Source organism: Dama dama, chromosome 14 (genome assembly GCF_033118175.1).
Source record: "Dama dama isolate Ldn47 chromosome 14, ASM3311817v1, whole genome shotgun sequence".
Classification (NCBI taxonomy): Eukaryota; Metazoa; Chordata; class Mammalia; order Artiodactyla; family Cervidae; genus Dama; species Dama dama.
This window is the reverse complement of record NC_083694.1, coordinates 36,294,141-36,309,623: the sequence shown is the minus strand read 5'-3', so window position 1 is coordinate 36,309,623 and position 15,483 is coordinate 36,294,141. Positions and strand designations below refer to the sequence as shown.

The window sequence follows — 15,483 nt, the reverse complement described above, 5'->3', positions numbered from 1 at the left end:
TAATGCTACTTTATAATTTTCTTAGTATTAAAAAATAGTAATTTGCTATAACCAGCATTTTAATATTTAAAAAGAACAGACCAAATTTAGCACGGTTGAGAAAAATTCTTTTAAAAACACCAATGACATGCTATTTGTGTTACTGGAGGTGGGGCAGGACTTTGCTTCCTAGGCCTTTCTGTAAGCTAGATGGTTTATTGTAGGTTTGCAACTTGAGAGGGGAATATAATGTATCCTTCCTTAAATTTCAACATTCACTCTCTAGAAACCAGTACAGAGTGACTGAATATGATTACAACATACTAATGTAAGTCCTAGAGCACCTGTGAACACCACAGTTTTCCAGAGAGAAATCAAGAAAGACAGGATACTCATCATCAGTAAGATGGTCTACCAAACGGAAGATACTGTATATGTCCTATCCTCTGGGGTGTGTCGATTTTCCCAAAGCTACAAATTTCTAACAGGACTCCTTTGGGAGATGTAACAAAACAATAGGCAAGGACTTCTGTGATCCACTAACCTCTTTCTCAAGCACTCTTACACTTTCAGAATAGAAAAAAAAAACCTACAGGAGAAGAATGTGACTGCTGCCTTTGCACAGTTCAACCAAGAAGTATACTTCTAGTTTCTCTAAAGGTGCAAAAGCAGCCACTCGCGATCCAGTGGTTAGGACCCTGTGCTTCCACTGCCAAGGGCCTGGGTTCAATTCCTGGTTGGGGAATTAAGATCCCACAAGCTGAGTCACATGACCCACAACCTCCCCCCAAAAAGATGCAGAAGTAATTATATGTAACATAAAATACTCACCCTCGCTTTCCACTTTTTGATGGTGGGCCACTTCTCCTTTCATTCCTAGGACCTGAGAAATTCCTTCCGGATTTGGGTGGACCATTGTTACCACGCCGATTCTGGCGATCTATGCCAGGTCGCTGACTAGAAAAACTTCTCTTTGCTATTTCCCTCTTTGGAGGTACAGCATTCTCTCCCGTCTTTACCACCACTTGTGCATTCAAATCAGCATTTTTTTTTTCATCCCTCTCCCGTCTCTCATTGAAATCACTGCTTTCAGAGGCTGTTTCCCATTCTTCATTTGCCTGATCTGAAGAGTTCTGGTTAGATAAGTCTGGTGTCTTATTCCCAGAAATATCCCCAGCAGTATTAACTGGTTCCTGAACCACATTATTAACTATGCCATTTGTGGACACTGCCACCTCACTGGTTTTTGAAGCAGCCTCCCTCTCCCTTAGTCGTCTAAATCGGGGAGGTTTATCTTGCCTTGGTGGTCGCGTAGGACGCTGCCTTCGGGGCCTCTCTCTAGCTGGGTCAAATTTTCGCTCAAATTTTGGAGGCCGTTTATCTGCTGGGATAGGGATAAACTGCTCATGTCTCCTTGGTGGCTCCCCACTGTCTGGTTTAGGAGCTTCTGTCTGCCTTGGGTTCCACTGATTGTCCCGATAAGCAGGTCTTCGTAAGGTAGAAGGGCGTGATGGGCGACCTCCAGGATCTCTTCCACCACGTCTGAACGTTCCCCCTCTGCCTCGCCTTGTAGGCTCTCCTTTAGGAAGGAAGCCTGGTTTAGATTTATCATCATCCCTTACAAAAGGTTTCTCTAGAGGTCTACTATCTATTCGGACATGATTTTCAGGCTTGAAAGAAGACTGAGGCTTTATAGGTTTTTTGCTTTCAGGCCTTTCCTCTCTTTTGGGAAGCTTACTTTTGCTTAAACTATCCTTGTCATTCGCACTTTCATGAATTTCACTGTCTGTGTCAGTCTCTGAACCTCGCTGTCTTCTTCTTTTGGGAACAACTTCAAAATCAGAGCTCTCACTTCGTGTTTCACTTTCTTCTCGCTGCCTGAGGGGTCCTGGGGCCACATGCTCTGTTCGTGGCTTATTGTCTCTATACTGAGGATAATCTCGAGTGTGCCCTCTACCACCCCTGCCACGTCCTCCATAAGAGCCTCTGTAGCTTCGCCCTCTGGAGTAATATTCACCTCGACCTCGACCTCTGTATCCTTGATCTGGAAACCAATCTCTATCTCTAGCTTCTTTCCAGTAGGTCCTAGGGGGTAAAGTGGATTCTTTTTTAGCTGTTGGTCTTGAATCTGGTCGAGTTCTCTCTGTAACAAGGTCTTTGCTGATGACTTTCTCAGGCTGCTTTTCTTCCTTGACTGTTGGTGCTGTGACAGTTTGTTGGTTCACAGTTTTAACTGCAGGCTCTACCTCAACACTACTTACAGATTCCAAAGGCTTCTCGGTATCTTGAGGTGGCTTTTGTACCAAAGTTGAAGGCGAAGTTTCTACTGAAGGAAGTTTCTCTGGTTCTGGTTGAGGTGGTGGTGGAACTGACTGTGGCTGAACTGGTGCTGTAGGTGGTGCGGTTGGTGGAGGAAGAGGTTCTTTCTTTTCTGTCTTTTCAGGTTTCACCATTTTTTCAGTGACCTTTTCTCCTTTTTCTCCCTTTTCTCCTTCTTTCTCCTTCCTTTGCTCCCGTTCTTCTTTCATATCTCTCAGTATAGGTTTCTTAATAGGACCTGATCTTCTCACAGGCCTGTCGTTACCTTCTTCTCTTCTGTTGGAGCTAGGCCTTGGGCCCCAACGAGTTTCCGATTTAGATTTATACAATTTCTCAGGTTTTGGTCCATCAGAAGATCGGATAAAGCCCTCTTTTTTTGGTTTTTCCTCTGGCCTTTCTGCTGGTTCTTTTGAATCAATACCTCTGCTAGTTACTTTAGGAATGCTTGCAGATGGCTCATTCCTCAGCTCCTCTGATTTTTGAGTATGGTTAGATCCATGGCAAACACTTCTTTTCCGGGCAGGCTGACTTTCTCCAGCTGAAATTCGCTCTTCTTGAGGAGTGGCTATAGTCTTTTGATCAGGTACATCAAAACAAGTAGACTGACTATTTGTGTCAGTATGACGAGGTCTAATGTCTTCCACTGATCTGCTTAAAAACTTCTGCACGTCTGTCTCACTTGATTCTCTGACAAAGTCTGGTTTTGGATGACCCTCTAACTGACCATGTTCTACAGGATAAGCAGCAGTTATCTGTTCCTGATCCAATGGAGCTTCAGGCCTACGATAATGAGAATTCAAAGAAGTAATGGCCATCACAGCAAAAATCTTTTTCACATGTACATGTACAGCAAAATAATCCCTCCAATTTAAAAACAAAAAACGGATCCTAAAGAACCTTATGTCTCTACAAAAAGTTCAGTGCAACATTATTCATAAGAGCCAAGAGACCGAACAACCTAAATGTCTGCTACAGATGAATGGGTCAAGAACATGTATGTGCATATAACAGCATGTTGTTTAAAGGAAGAAAATCCTGCTCTATGCTACATCAGAGATGAGGAGATTATACTAAGTGAAATAAACCAGTCACAGAAGAACAAATACTATATGATCACACTTACATAAACTATATAATAAAACTAGTCCATAAAGAAGTAATTACCAGGGACTAGGAGGAAGGGGGAAATGAGTTGGAATTAAATGGGTAAAAAATTTTGAATGTGTAAGATGAAAAAGTTCTAGAGATCTGTTATACAATGTTATGCTTACAGTTAACATTGTACTATATACTTAAAATTTTGACAGGAGGGTAGATATTGTGTTATGTTTCTATTCCCCTCAATTAAAAAGAAATGAAACTCAGTCCTTAAGAAAAAGAAGTTTAGACCATGCTTATGTGAAAGTTATATCCATCAAAACTGGTAATTTTCACTTATAAGCAGAGTACACTAGAGTAGGTCCATCTTTCCCAATGAATCAGAATTTTAAAACATCATAAAACATATTCCTTAAAAGGGCAAAAGCTCTTACTTATCATTATAAATTACTGAAGATCACCAATTGTCTGATACTTCAAAGTAACTTTAGTGTTTATCCTTAACTTGACCTTAGAAAACTTCCATAAGATATTGATAATTAAATGTCTAACATTTCTCATTAAGTGGAAGAATTATATCAACACTTTAGTCAGACTATATGTCAAGTATAGGAGAATCTTGACATTTTGATAGTTACCACTAAATTTCAGTATTTAAATAAGCGTACAGAAAGAACTATGTTACAAAATGCCATAATCAATCATTACTAAATGCCGGGAAAAGGAAAATACATCCTAGAATGAAATAAGGCATATTAAATGGGAGAAAATCCAATCTGTGGCTCAGCCCTAAGTCAGAATGATCTCCAGGGAGACTATACAGTTTTCATTTCCCAACAATATTCTGTTGGCTTGCTAATGACTTTAATAATTACCTTACATCCTCAGGCTCTTCTGTTGCCTTGGGAGTGGTGGCCTGCTGAGGCTCAGCATGAGGATAGGGATCTGACCCCCACATCATTCGAGGCTCAGAGAGTGAAATCGCATGATCTCTTGCAGAGCGAGCCAAATGCTCAAATGACTCAGAATTGTTTGGTGACCCTTCCATCTGATCTCTTCTCATTAACGGCTTAGGAGGAATCATTCCTACACAAAAGATCAGAAAAAGATGGGAGTGCAGGGAGAAAACAAAGGAAACAGAATCATTATAGACACAGAATCCAGGTTAATACTTTATTACTATTTGGACATCTCTATATTTAAAGAAATACTTTTGGCAAGTGAAACTGATTAACTCAAAAAAATCATCAGTGAAAACTGAATCTTTCTGTGAATGAGATTTTTATTGTTGCTGTTAAATAATCAGATTTAAAAATCCAGGAAGCAAGACAAGCAAAACCATAAGAACAGCCTATTTTACTTTAAAGGAAAGAAAAGATAATGCCTATAAAAATCAGATAACAAGTACCATGACTCTGTGCGTGTTAAACATTTTGAGAATTACACTAAGTGATGAATTTTCAGAAAAACATCTTCCATAGAAAATTCTATTAAATTAGTTGATCAGTATGCCATAAATTATGTCTCTTAAATTTAAAATTTTCATATATGATAATATACATGTTTCAATGCTATTCTATATGAAACAGATCGCCAGTCCAGGTTTGATGCATGAGACAGAAGGCTCGGGGGCTGGTGCACTGGGATGACCCAGAGGGATGGGATGGGGAGGGGGGTTCAGGATGGGACAACACATGTAAACTCATGGCTGATTCATATCAATGTATGGCAAAAACCACTACAATATTGTAAAGTAATTAGCCTCCAACTAAAATAAATAAATTAAAAAAAATTTTTTTTCAGTATAAATTTTAAAATCAAAATGTAATTTTTGGTCATATTTTTATCACCTCTAAATTTTCCTCTATACCATCTTGGTACTGGATTATCTGAATTTATTCTGATAAACACAGCTATCTTATTTGTTTTCAGCTAACTTATTAGGAAATTCAGGTGGTAGGCTGGTAAATGACAGAGGAAATAGCTGTAATATATAACATATGGATAAAATTAAAATGCTGAAACACCTGAAAGAATGAAAACAATGCAGCAAACAATAGATATTATAACTAAGATAGCAATTTTCCATCTGTAATTTTTGAAATAATAATCACAAAACAGAAAGTACAGTATTTTGGTCTTACCACACTGTTGGTACAGTATCTGGAATTTAACTACTCTGTGCTGAAAGAAGATACATCATTTTATGACTAAGAAGTCCTATATAAGTTCTTACTAGATTTTAACTCTCAAAGGAAGTAAGACCAAAATTGTGGGGAAAATGAAAAACTCTAAACTTGCACAACTGCAAGTAAGCCAGGAGACGATGCCATTCCAACTTACCAGGATGAATGGGCGGGATATCCATAGCAGGTCTACCCGACATCATTCGAGGATCCATGTATGACTGCATCATGAGCCACCTTGGATCAAAACCCATGGAAGCCAAATGCTGGGGGTGAGGTTGCATGGGCTGGTAAAGAGGTCTATGTGGTGGTGGAGGGACAGCACTGCTGGACGGCTGAGAAGGAACCGTTTGTGGAAGCACACCTTGCTGTTGCTGCTGCTGCCACTGCTGCTGCTTCATCTGTTCCTGAAAATATAGGCAGGAGCTCACATTTTGAGCCTTTGGTTCCATGTGATAAATTAATAGAACCTATCATATCGGAAAACAGGCTTTTTTGAAACCCTGAGGGAAAAGAACTCAAAACACATTTGACAGTGAGAGATGGCAAGACAAGAGAACAAAGGTTCAGTTATGACATTCTGCCTTATACTTCAGCAACTAATCACTCATCAATTATACTGTAAGAAACCATTTCCTAGAAAGGAAGATAAGGCAGAAAAAAAAAAGGAACATATAAAGCCCATATCAACAAACTTTTACTAATTTAAAAGAGGCAAACTTTTCAGAGGAAATCTGCATGTTTTGGGTATTTTGAATTTTACGGTAAATTATTTCTCATACTACTGAACAATAAACCTTTTAAATCACACGTACAAGATAAAATGTTTTTATTGTTACCTGCTGCCGCTGGAATCGTGGTGGTAAAGACTTCTGAAACTGTTTAAAATAGCCAGATAATACAGCAGGCCGAGGCTGAGATCCTGATTCTGGTTCTGTTTCATGTGCTATCTGCGTGGTCTCCTTTTCACTGCGATTGCTATCTTGTCTAGTGAAAACTGGGTCATCCTCTGCCCAAAGAAAAGGTGAAAGATAATGATACTCATCTATGACACTTAACATTAATACATGCTGTTCATACTGGAGTGACATAATCAGATATATTTTAAAAGTTAATGAGGAAGAAAGTATCCTTACTCCACAACACCATTTTGTATTTTAATATTGGTAACCATCAATGTAATGAGGTAACATTAGTTTAACAAAACCTCAGATTTTCTCAAAGCTGGATTCTTAAGATAGAACTCACATGCCCAGACGCTTTATCATGCAAAATTCTGTACTTGATATTTTGTGATAATAAACCATTTCAAATTCTATCTATTTTTCACTGTTTCAAGAAATATTAAAACTACTGTCAACATGTACTTGTGGTTCACTAGCATTTAGATGAAAACAAGAATGGTCCATAAATACTTAAAATAGAACATGTTGGTTTATAAAATTTTTCTGATCAGGGGATTATTATCTATAAAGAAAACTAATGAATCTAACTATGATCATTCATTTTAATGATCATAAAACAAATGATCATGACAACTGAATGATCACCAGTATCTTCAAATATATAAATCACTATTCTATGTAAAGGGTATAAATTATGATATACAAAAAGCAGAACCATACACATCCCCTCACCCAAAAAAAGTTCTCATCCCAAAGAAAACCAGTTACATTCATTCTAGAAAATGTCAACTGTTACAACTACAAAGCCATGTTATGTTATAAATTCTTTTCTCAGAGAATCAGAGGTGAGTTTTAAGGGGAAAGCTAACATAAAGACAGTGTAAAACCATGCAGTAACGAATCAAAAGTCACACTTTGTATTCAAATATTGTAAACAATATTAAAAATGTTTTAAAAATGATAAAATATTAGAGGGAAAAGAGAGCCAAGAAGGTGGAACATTTAAAAATGAAATGGGTACACTTTATTGGTAAACCCAGCTAAAGTTAAACTGCCATCAGAGGACATATAAAATGTGAATGAAAATAAAAGTGCCACTAAATAATGATCACTAAAAGCAAAACCAAAATTAGTTCATGTATAATATATAGTCGCTGTTGACAGTAAATTAATCAGGGTCAATACAAGTATTTGTTTGCAAAACTATGACTAAAATAAATTTCCTTATTTCTAATTCATGGTCTTTTCTCATTAACTGCGAATAAAATTCTCTAAGATTGTTCTTTCAGAATTCATCAATTTTAAAGTATAAAAATATTTTTCATTTCTGTGGTGAGAAATTTTGCTTTACCTTTTTTAAGTGTTTGACCTAAGTGCTTAGGATACATAATAAAAGCCCATGATCAACATCAAATTATCTCTAGACTGCTTAATATAAGAAATCTGTGAGATTTGGTAACTCAACAACCTGCACGGGCTATATCTCATTTTCTAAAAAAGTTGAGTAAAGAAAAGTTGAGATAAAACACTCTTACTTCTCTTTATAGTGACATTAAGGATCAAATTTGAAAGTAACTCAGAATATAGACTAAAAACTTAAAGGAAAACTTTAAATAGCTTTATAACTTCAAGCAGCATTGTCTTATAGAAATAGCATGGGTTTTACGGTTAAAAAAAATTTCAGTATTTCCATAACAGAAATGTACTGAAATAAAACTATTTCTATCTTAAATCACTGTTTACTAAGATCAAACTTTAAATTTCGAGCATAGTTCTATTAATTAGAGTTTATGAGCCAATTTTGGGAAGAACACATCAGCTAATTATAGCCAGCAAAGGCTTTTTTTTGGTGGGGGAAGGGGGGGCCCCCCCCACATCAACAGGTATTAACCACTGGACTACCAGGGAAGTCCAGCAAAATTTTTTTTTTTTTGGGGGGGTGGGGAGGTGGGAAGCATTTAGCTAAGCATATAGATGACCTATGAAAGCTTTTATATATCTAAGCTGGTAGAAAAACAAATATGAAATTATGAACAGAGCAGTCATTTAATTATGACAATCCAAAATTCTCACTAAGCTCTATTCAACTTAAATTTTAGAGGTATTTACCCATGTATAAACAAAGGAGATTTCATTTAGTTAGATGCTGTGGAATCAGAAAAGGGTAAAAGAATCAGCATCTAAGTATGAAGCCAATACTATTTTGCTGACAAAATAGAACTGAAGGTCATCTAACTATATGATGTCTACAATAAACTCACTTGAGATCCAAAGATATAAATAAACTGAAAATGAAAAGATATTCCATGGAAATAATAACCAAAAGAGAGCAGGGTGGCTACACTGAGATAAAACTGACTTTAAATAAAAGTTTTACAAGAGACAAAGAAGGTCATTAAATACTAATAAAAGGTTCAATACAGCAAGATACAACAATTATAAACATTTACACACCTAGTAACAGGACCATCAAAAAAACCTATGATGCAAAATACTGGGGGATACATTACTTGTACATTTAGAGGCTTCAACAACCCCATCTCAGTGATGAATAGAACAGCCAGCCACACAGAAGTAAGGAAAAAGGACTTAATAAACCAACTAGACCAACTTTGGGCTTTCCTCATAGCTCAGTTGGTAAAGAATCTGCCTGCAATGCAGGAGGCCCAGGTTTGGTTCCCGGGTCGGGAAGATCCCTTGGAAAAGGAAATGGCAACCCACTCCAGTATTCTTGCCTGGGGAATCCCATGGACAGAGGAGGCTGGCAGGCGATAGTCCATGGGGTCGCAAGAGTCAGACATGACTTAGTGACTAAACCACCACCAAACCAACTAGATTCACAGACATATACAGAACACTCAACCCCAAAACAGCATATATACTCTTTTCAAGGTCATTTTCAGAATAGATAATGTTAGGACCCAAATTAACTCTCAAGAGAGTTCAAAAGACAGATATAGAAAGTTTTTTCTCTAACCAAAATGGAAAGAAGTTAGGAACCACTAAAGAAGTGAGGAATATTCATAAATTTGTGGAAATTAAATAACTTTTTTTTTCAGTTCTACTAGTTTATTGCTACCAACCCATTTCTCTTCACCCTCATGCATGCATGCTCAGTCATGTAACCCCATGGACTGCAGCCCGCCAGGCTCCTCTGTCCATGGACTTTTCCAAGCAAGAACACTGGAGTGGGTTGCCATTTCCTTCTCCAGGAAATTAAATAACATTCTTAAACAACCAAAAAATTAAAAAAGAAAGTGCAAGGGAAGTTGGAAAATACCTAAGAGATGAATGAAAACAAAAACACAACATACAAAAACTTACAGGATGCAGGAAAAGCAAAGCAGGGAATTTATAGCTATAAACGGTTACATTAAAGAAAAACAGGAAAGCTCTCAAAATCAATAACTGAGTTATGACTTAAGGAATGAGAATAAGAACCAAACGCAAGGTTACTAGAAGGAAATAAAATTCACAGCAGAGATCAAGAAAATAGAGAACAGAAAAATAGAGAAAAATCAATGAAAACAAACGCTGGTTCTTTGACAAGCTCTACAAAATTGACAAATATTTAGCTGGGAGAGTAAACTATGGAAAAAAAGTCTCAAATTACTAAAATTAGAAATGAAAATGGGACATTACTACCAATTCTACAGAAATAAAAAGGATTATGAGAGAACTATGAACAACTGTACATCAACAAACTGAATAACATTTCATCTGAAATGTACAAAGTCTCCAGAACAAAAACATCTACCAAGACTAAAAATCACAAAGAAATATAAAATGTGAACAGACTTTTAACTAGTCAGGAGATTGACTTGGCAATCAAAAACCTTGCAGCAAAGAGAAGTCCTGGACCTGATGGCTTCACTGATGAATTCCACCGAACATTTAAAAAACTAACATCAGTTCTTCTCAAACTTCTCCAAAAACTGAAGAGGAGGGAACACTTCCTAATTAACTTACAAGACCAGCATCACCATGATACCAAAGCCAAACAAGGACACAAGAAAACTGCAGATAAATACAAATATCTCTTATGAACACTGATGCAAAAATTCCCAAGAAAATACTAGAAAACAGAATTTAGCAATATACTGAAAGTATACTAATTACCATTACCAAGTGGCATATATTCCTGGGATGCAAGGATGGTTCAATATATGCTGCTGCTGCTAAGTTGCTTCAGTCATGTCCAACTCTGTGCGACCCCACAGACAGCAGCCCACCAGGCTCCCCCGTCCCCGGGATTCTCTAGGCAAGAACACTGGAGTAGGTTGCCATTTCCTTCTCCAATGCGTGAAAGTAAAAAGTGAAAGTGAACTCGCTCAGCCGTGTCTGACTCCTAGCAACCCCATGGACTGCAGCCTACCAGGTTTCTCCATGGTACTCTTTCCAGGCAAGAGTACTGGAGTGGGTTGCTACTGCCTTCTTCAGCTTCAATATATACAGATTGATCAATATACTACACATTGACAGAATGAAGGGGAAATAACACGATCACCAAAATTAATGCAGAAAAGGATTTTTGACAAAATTCAACACATTTTTATGATAAAAATACTCAAACTAGGAATAGAAGGAAACTGCTTCAACATAATAAAATCCACTTATCAGAAGCCCACAGCTAACACCACATTCAATGTTGACAAGCTGCGAAGTTCTGTAAGATCAGGAAGAAGACAAAGGTGCCTCCTCTTGCTATTTTTATTTAACTTAGTATTGGACAATTTTGAGGTAAGGGGCTCAAGAATGCAGTGGAAAAGTAACTGCAGATGTGGTAGAAACAGCAAAAGAGCTAGAATCTGAAGTGGAGCCGAGATACAACTGAATTGTTGCAATCTTATGATAAAACTTGAATAGATAATAAGCTGCTTTCCAATGGATGAATGAAGAAAGTAGTTTTATGAGATGGAATCTACTCCTGGGGATGACTATGAAGACTGTTAAAAAGACAACAAAAGATTTAGAATATTATTACATAAGCTTACTTGGTAAAGCATCAGCAGGGGTTGAGAGGACTGACTCCAATTTTGAAAGATTTTTTGTGGGTAAAGGTTATGAAACAGCATTGATGCTATAGACAAATCATTTGTAAAGTAAGAGCCAACTGATGCAGCAAACTTCATTGCTCTCTTAAGACATTTGCCACAGCTACCACTCCAACCTTTGGTAACCACCACCCAGATCATCAGCAGCATTAACACTGATGCAATACTCTCCCACACCAGCAAAAAGATCATGACTCACTGAAGGGTTAGTGATGGTTAGCACTTTTAGCAATCAAGTATTATTAAGGTATGTACATACTATATATATATACACACATATATACATATCTCTAAACAGAATGCTACTGGACACTTAATAGTCTATCAGTTCAGTTCCGTTGCTCAGTTTTGTCTGACTCTTTGCGACCCCATGAATCGCAGCATGCCAGGCCTCCCTGTAGAATAGTGTAAACATAACTTTTATGTGCACTGGGAAATCAAAAAATTTACATGACTCGCTTTATTGCTGTGGTCTGAAACAAACCTGCAACATCTCTGAGGTATGCCTGACTGAAAAGAAATGAAAGTAGGGTCTCAAAGAGATATCTGTACACTCACAGTCACATCAATATTATTCAACATATGTAAAACATAGTATCAACCCAAGTGTCCATCAACAGATTGGGTAAGCAAAATACGGTGTGTGTGTGCATTTATATGATGAATTAGTAGACTTAAAAAGGAAGGAAATTCTATCCTTTCTTTTTTTCTTTCACTCATGCTACAACTAATGAAACTTAAGGACATTATGATAAACAAAAATGTCAGTCACAAAAAGACAAACACTGTATGACTCCACCCACAGGAGGCACTGACAACAGTCACAATCACACCCACGGAAAGGAAGCAGAATCACCACCCAGTTATTGTTTAATAGATACAGAATTTTGATTTCACAAGATGAAAGGAGTCCTGAGATAGATGGCAGTGATGGTTCATTATGAGTGCTTTTAATACCATTTTAATAAAAAATGGTTAAGATGCTAAATTTTATGTTATATGAATTTTATCATAATAAAAAAATTACAGAACAAAACCCACATTTTCAAGTATTCAATTTTTAAAAAAGTATCCAATTAAATTGAACCTATAACCAAAAAACATCAATCACTTTTATTTGGATTACACATTTTAAAAAAAACACAAACATTCAACGTTCACAATGTAAGTAATAGGAAGCCTTTTGCAAAGCTTATATAAGGACAAACAAGACTATCATACCTTTGTTACAGTTGTTTTCACTTTCTGGTTTTTCTACCATAGGTTCTGAAGTAGGTTCTTTGTGTTCAATTTTTTCATCCACTTTCTCTCTCTCTCTCTTCTCTAACTCACATTCCTTTTCCTGTTCTTTTGTCTTTTGCAGTTCTTTCTCCTTTTCTTGCTGCCGTTCTAGCTCCTTCTCTTTTTCTTGCTTTCTTTCCCTCTCCATTTCTCTCTGTTTTTCCTGTTCTCGCTCCAGTTCTTTTTCCTTTTCCCGTTGTCTTTCCTTTTCTTTCTCCCTCTCCTTCTCTCGCTCCTGCTCTTGTTCTTTTTCAAGTTCTTTCTCACGTTCCCGCTCCTTTTCTCGTTCTTTTTCTCGCTCCCTTTCTCTAATTTCCTCTGGAGAGGGTTGTTTGTCCACTATGCCAAGCTTTTCATCCAGTCGTTTAAGTTTCTCTGCACATGCGGCTTTCCTTTGTTCTTCCATTCTTCGCTCTTCCTCTTCACGCCGTTTACGAGCACGTTCCACTGCTGCAGAAAGTTCTGACTGTTGCCTTCTTCTTTGCTTCCATATTTCATCTTCATCTGGGACCTGCTGCTTGGGGGGGAAAGGGCCTGGTCTTCCAGGTACTGCCTGTCGGTCTGGAGGAGGATGCTGAAATTTTAAAATAAATTCTCAGATGAGTATGACAACACAGGATATATCACAGACATATAGCAGGAGCAAAACTCTCCACAGAATATCAGAAATTTCCCTGGAAAATATACACATTAAATGCAAAATCAATGTGGGGAAGACAGTATATCTAGATAAGTTTCTAGAATAGTTAATCCAGCCATCTAATATTTACTGAGTATGTACTTATCTATTGTGCCAGACACTACTGCTCACTCAGTATTTGCTGAGTAAAATTAGAAGCTGCCACAACATGTATTTCAAAATCTAAATTTAGAGACAAAGGAAATTTAGAATATGAGTGCTTTAGTAGTAACTGCTAGAGACGGAATGCCTAAAGAGGGAGAAAAGTCCATAAAGATGCAACATGGCATCACATGAGCCAAGATCGGGGTACAGTTACAAGGAAAGAGTGCATAGTCAAAGATGCTAAGTGAAGAACATAGAGACACTGCTGTTGACGTGCCAAAGGAGAGGAAATTCCTAGAAAGCAGCCTGGGTAGAGAATTCTTTTTTTTTTTGAGAAGTCTATGTTTAAACAGAGATTCATATCTAGAGCCCATGGTGGAGAGGGGATCACCTGAGAGACTCAGTTTTACTAATTTAATTTTCAATTAATGTGTTCTAAAACAATTACCACAAAGTCTAAAATCAATGCCAGCAACTATGCAAAGACAAGCAGAAAGAAAAAAAGCACATGAAGAGCTGAAACACCAAGGAACTTAAAAATGTGCTTTAAAAAAATACTGATTTTTAATAGCTACTAGGGTGAAGAAACCTTAAAAGCCAAGTAACTATTCAGAATTCCTACAAAAGAGAAAACAATGATGTGGTGAAAACACTGGACTGAATATTAAAACCAACCAACCAACCAACCAAACCATGAATCCAGACTCTACCATTTACTAACAATGATATCTTAGAAAAACTGCTTCATCTCTCTGGTATTGTTACTTAATCTATACCTCAAAGACAAGCTGCAAAAACAAAGTAATTATATAAGCACACCTAATTCATACTGTAAACTCACAGGGTAAGCATTTTTTTGAAAAGCAACTTTACTGAAGTATAATTTACATAAAATGTGATGCATATATTTTAACTGTATAGTTTTATGAGTTTGGACAAATGATAAACTTATGTAACTACTGCCCCTTTCAACACATAGAGCATTTTCCTCAGTCCTCTGTATGAATACCTGACCCCATGCAACCAGTAATCTACTTCTGCAGTATAGAGTAGTTCTGCCTTTCCTAAAGTTTCACAAAAATGGATAAAATAAGTTATGTTGTTTTCTTTCTGGCTTCTGGTGCTCAGGGTAATGGTTTTGGGGTCACTGTGTGCAACAACTGTTTGCTCAATTCTTTTGCTGAATACCACGGCATCACAGGCATACTGTTTCATCTGTGGACAGACATACATTCATATTGCTTCTGGTTTTTTAACTAGGAATAAGACAGCTACAGGCACTCCTGCTTAAGTATTTGTGTAAATACATGTTTTCGTTTCCTTTAGATGAATACCCAGGAATGGAACTGCCAAGTCATATAGCAACTATGTATTTCACTTTATAAGAAACCTCCAAACTGTTTTCCAAAGTGATTACAGGTTTTAAGGCTCCAACAGCAATGTGTGAGGGTGTCACCTGCTCTATATCCTTGCCAACATCTGGTACCATCAGCCTTGAAAATTCTGGACGTGTAACAAAATTTCAATGTGGTTTTATTTTTCATTTGAACTAAACATATTGAACTGGGAACTAAACATATTGAACATTTTTTCATGTGCTTATTAGCCATCTGTATACCTTCTTTTATGAAATCAATGTTCAGATCATTCTGTTGGACTTTTTGGTCTCATTGTTGAATTGCAAGTTTTTAAATACACGTACGTGCACCCCCCCTGCCCAATATAAGTTCCTTGTCAGATGAATTACTAGTATTTTTCCTGTGATATCTTTTCTTTGCCTTAGAGATATTTTTCAAAAATCAAACTGACCAATCTCTTCTTTCTAATTCATGTCTTTTTTGTCTCATCCAAGACATTTTTGTTGGCCCAAGTTCATA

General features: G+C 37.1%; 1 protein-coding gene across 14 annotated transcripts in view; it reads right to left on the bottom strand.

Moving 5' to 3' along the window:
* PRRC2C (proline rich coiled-coil 2C) overlaps positions 1–15,483 on the bottom strand; it is a 93,572-nt gene that overhangs the window by 37,701 nt on the left and 40,388 nt on the right. For all 14 annotated transcript variants that reach the window (XM_061160307.1, XM_061160318.1, XM_061160310.1 and 11 more), the window contains exons 12-16: positions 12,763–13,396; positions 6,422–6,591; positions 5,740–5,989; positions 4,272–4,482; positions 811–3,078 (exon numbers count right to left, since the gene is read on the bottom strand). In XM_061160307.1, coding sequence (XP_061016290.1) covers positions 811–3,078; positions 4,272–4,482; positions 5,740–5,989; positions 6,422–6,591; positions 12,763–13,396 — 3,533 coding nt within the window. The remainder of the gene's footprint in view (positions 1–810; positions 3,079–4,271; positions 4,483–5,739; positions 5,990–6,421; positions 6,592–12,762; positions 13,397–15,483) is intronic.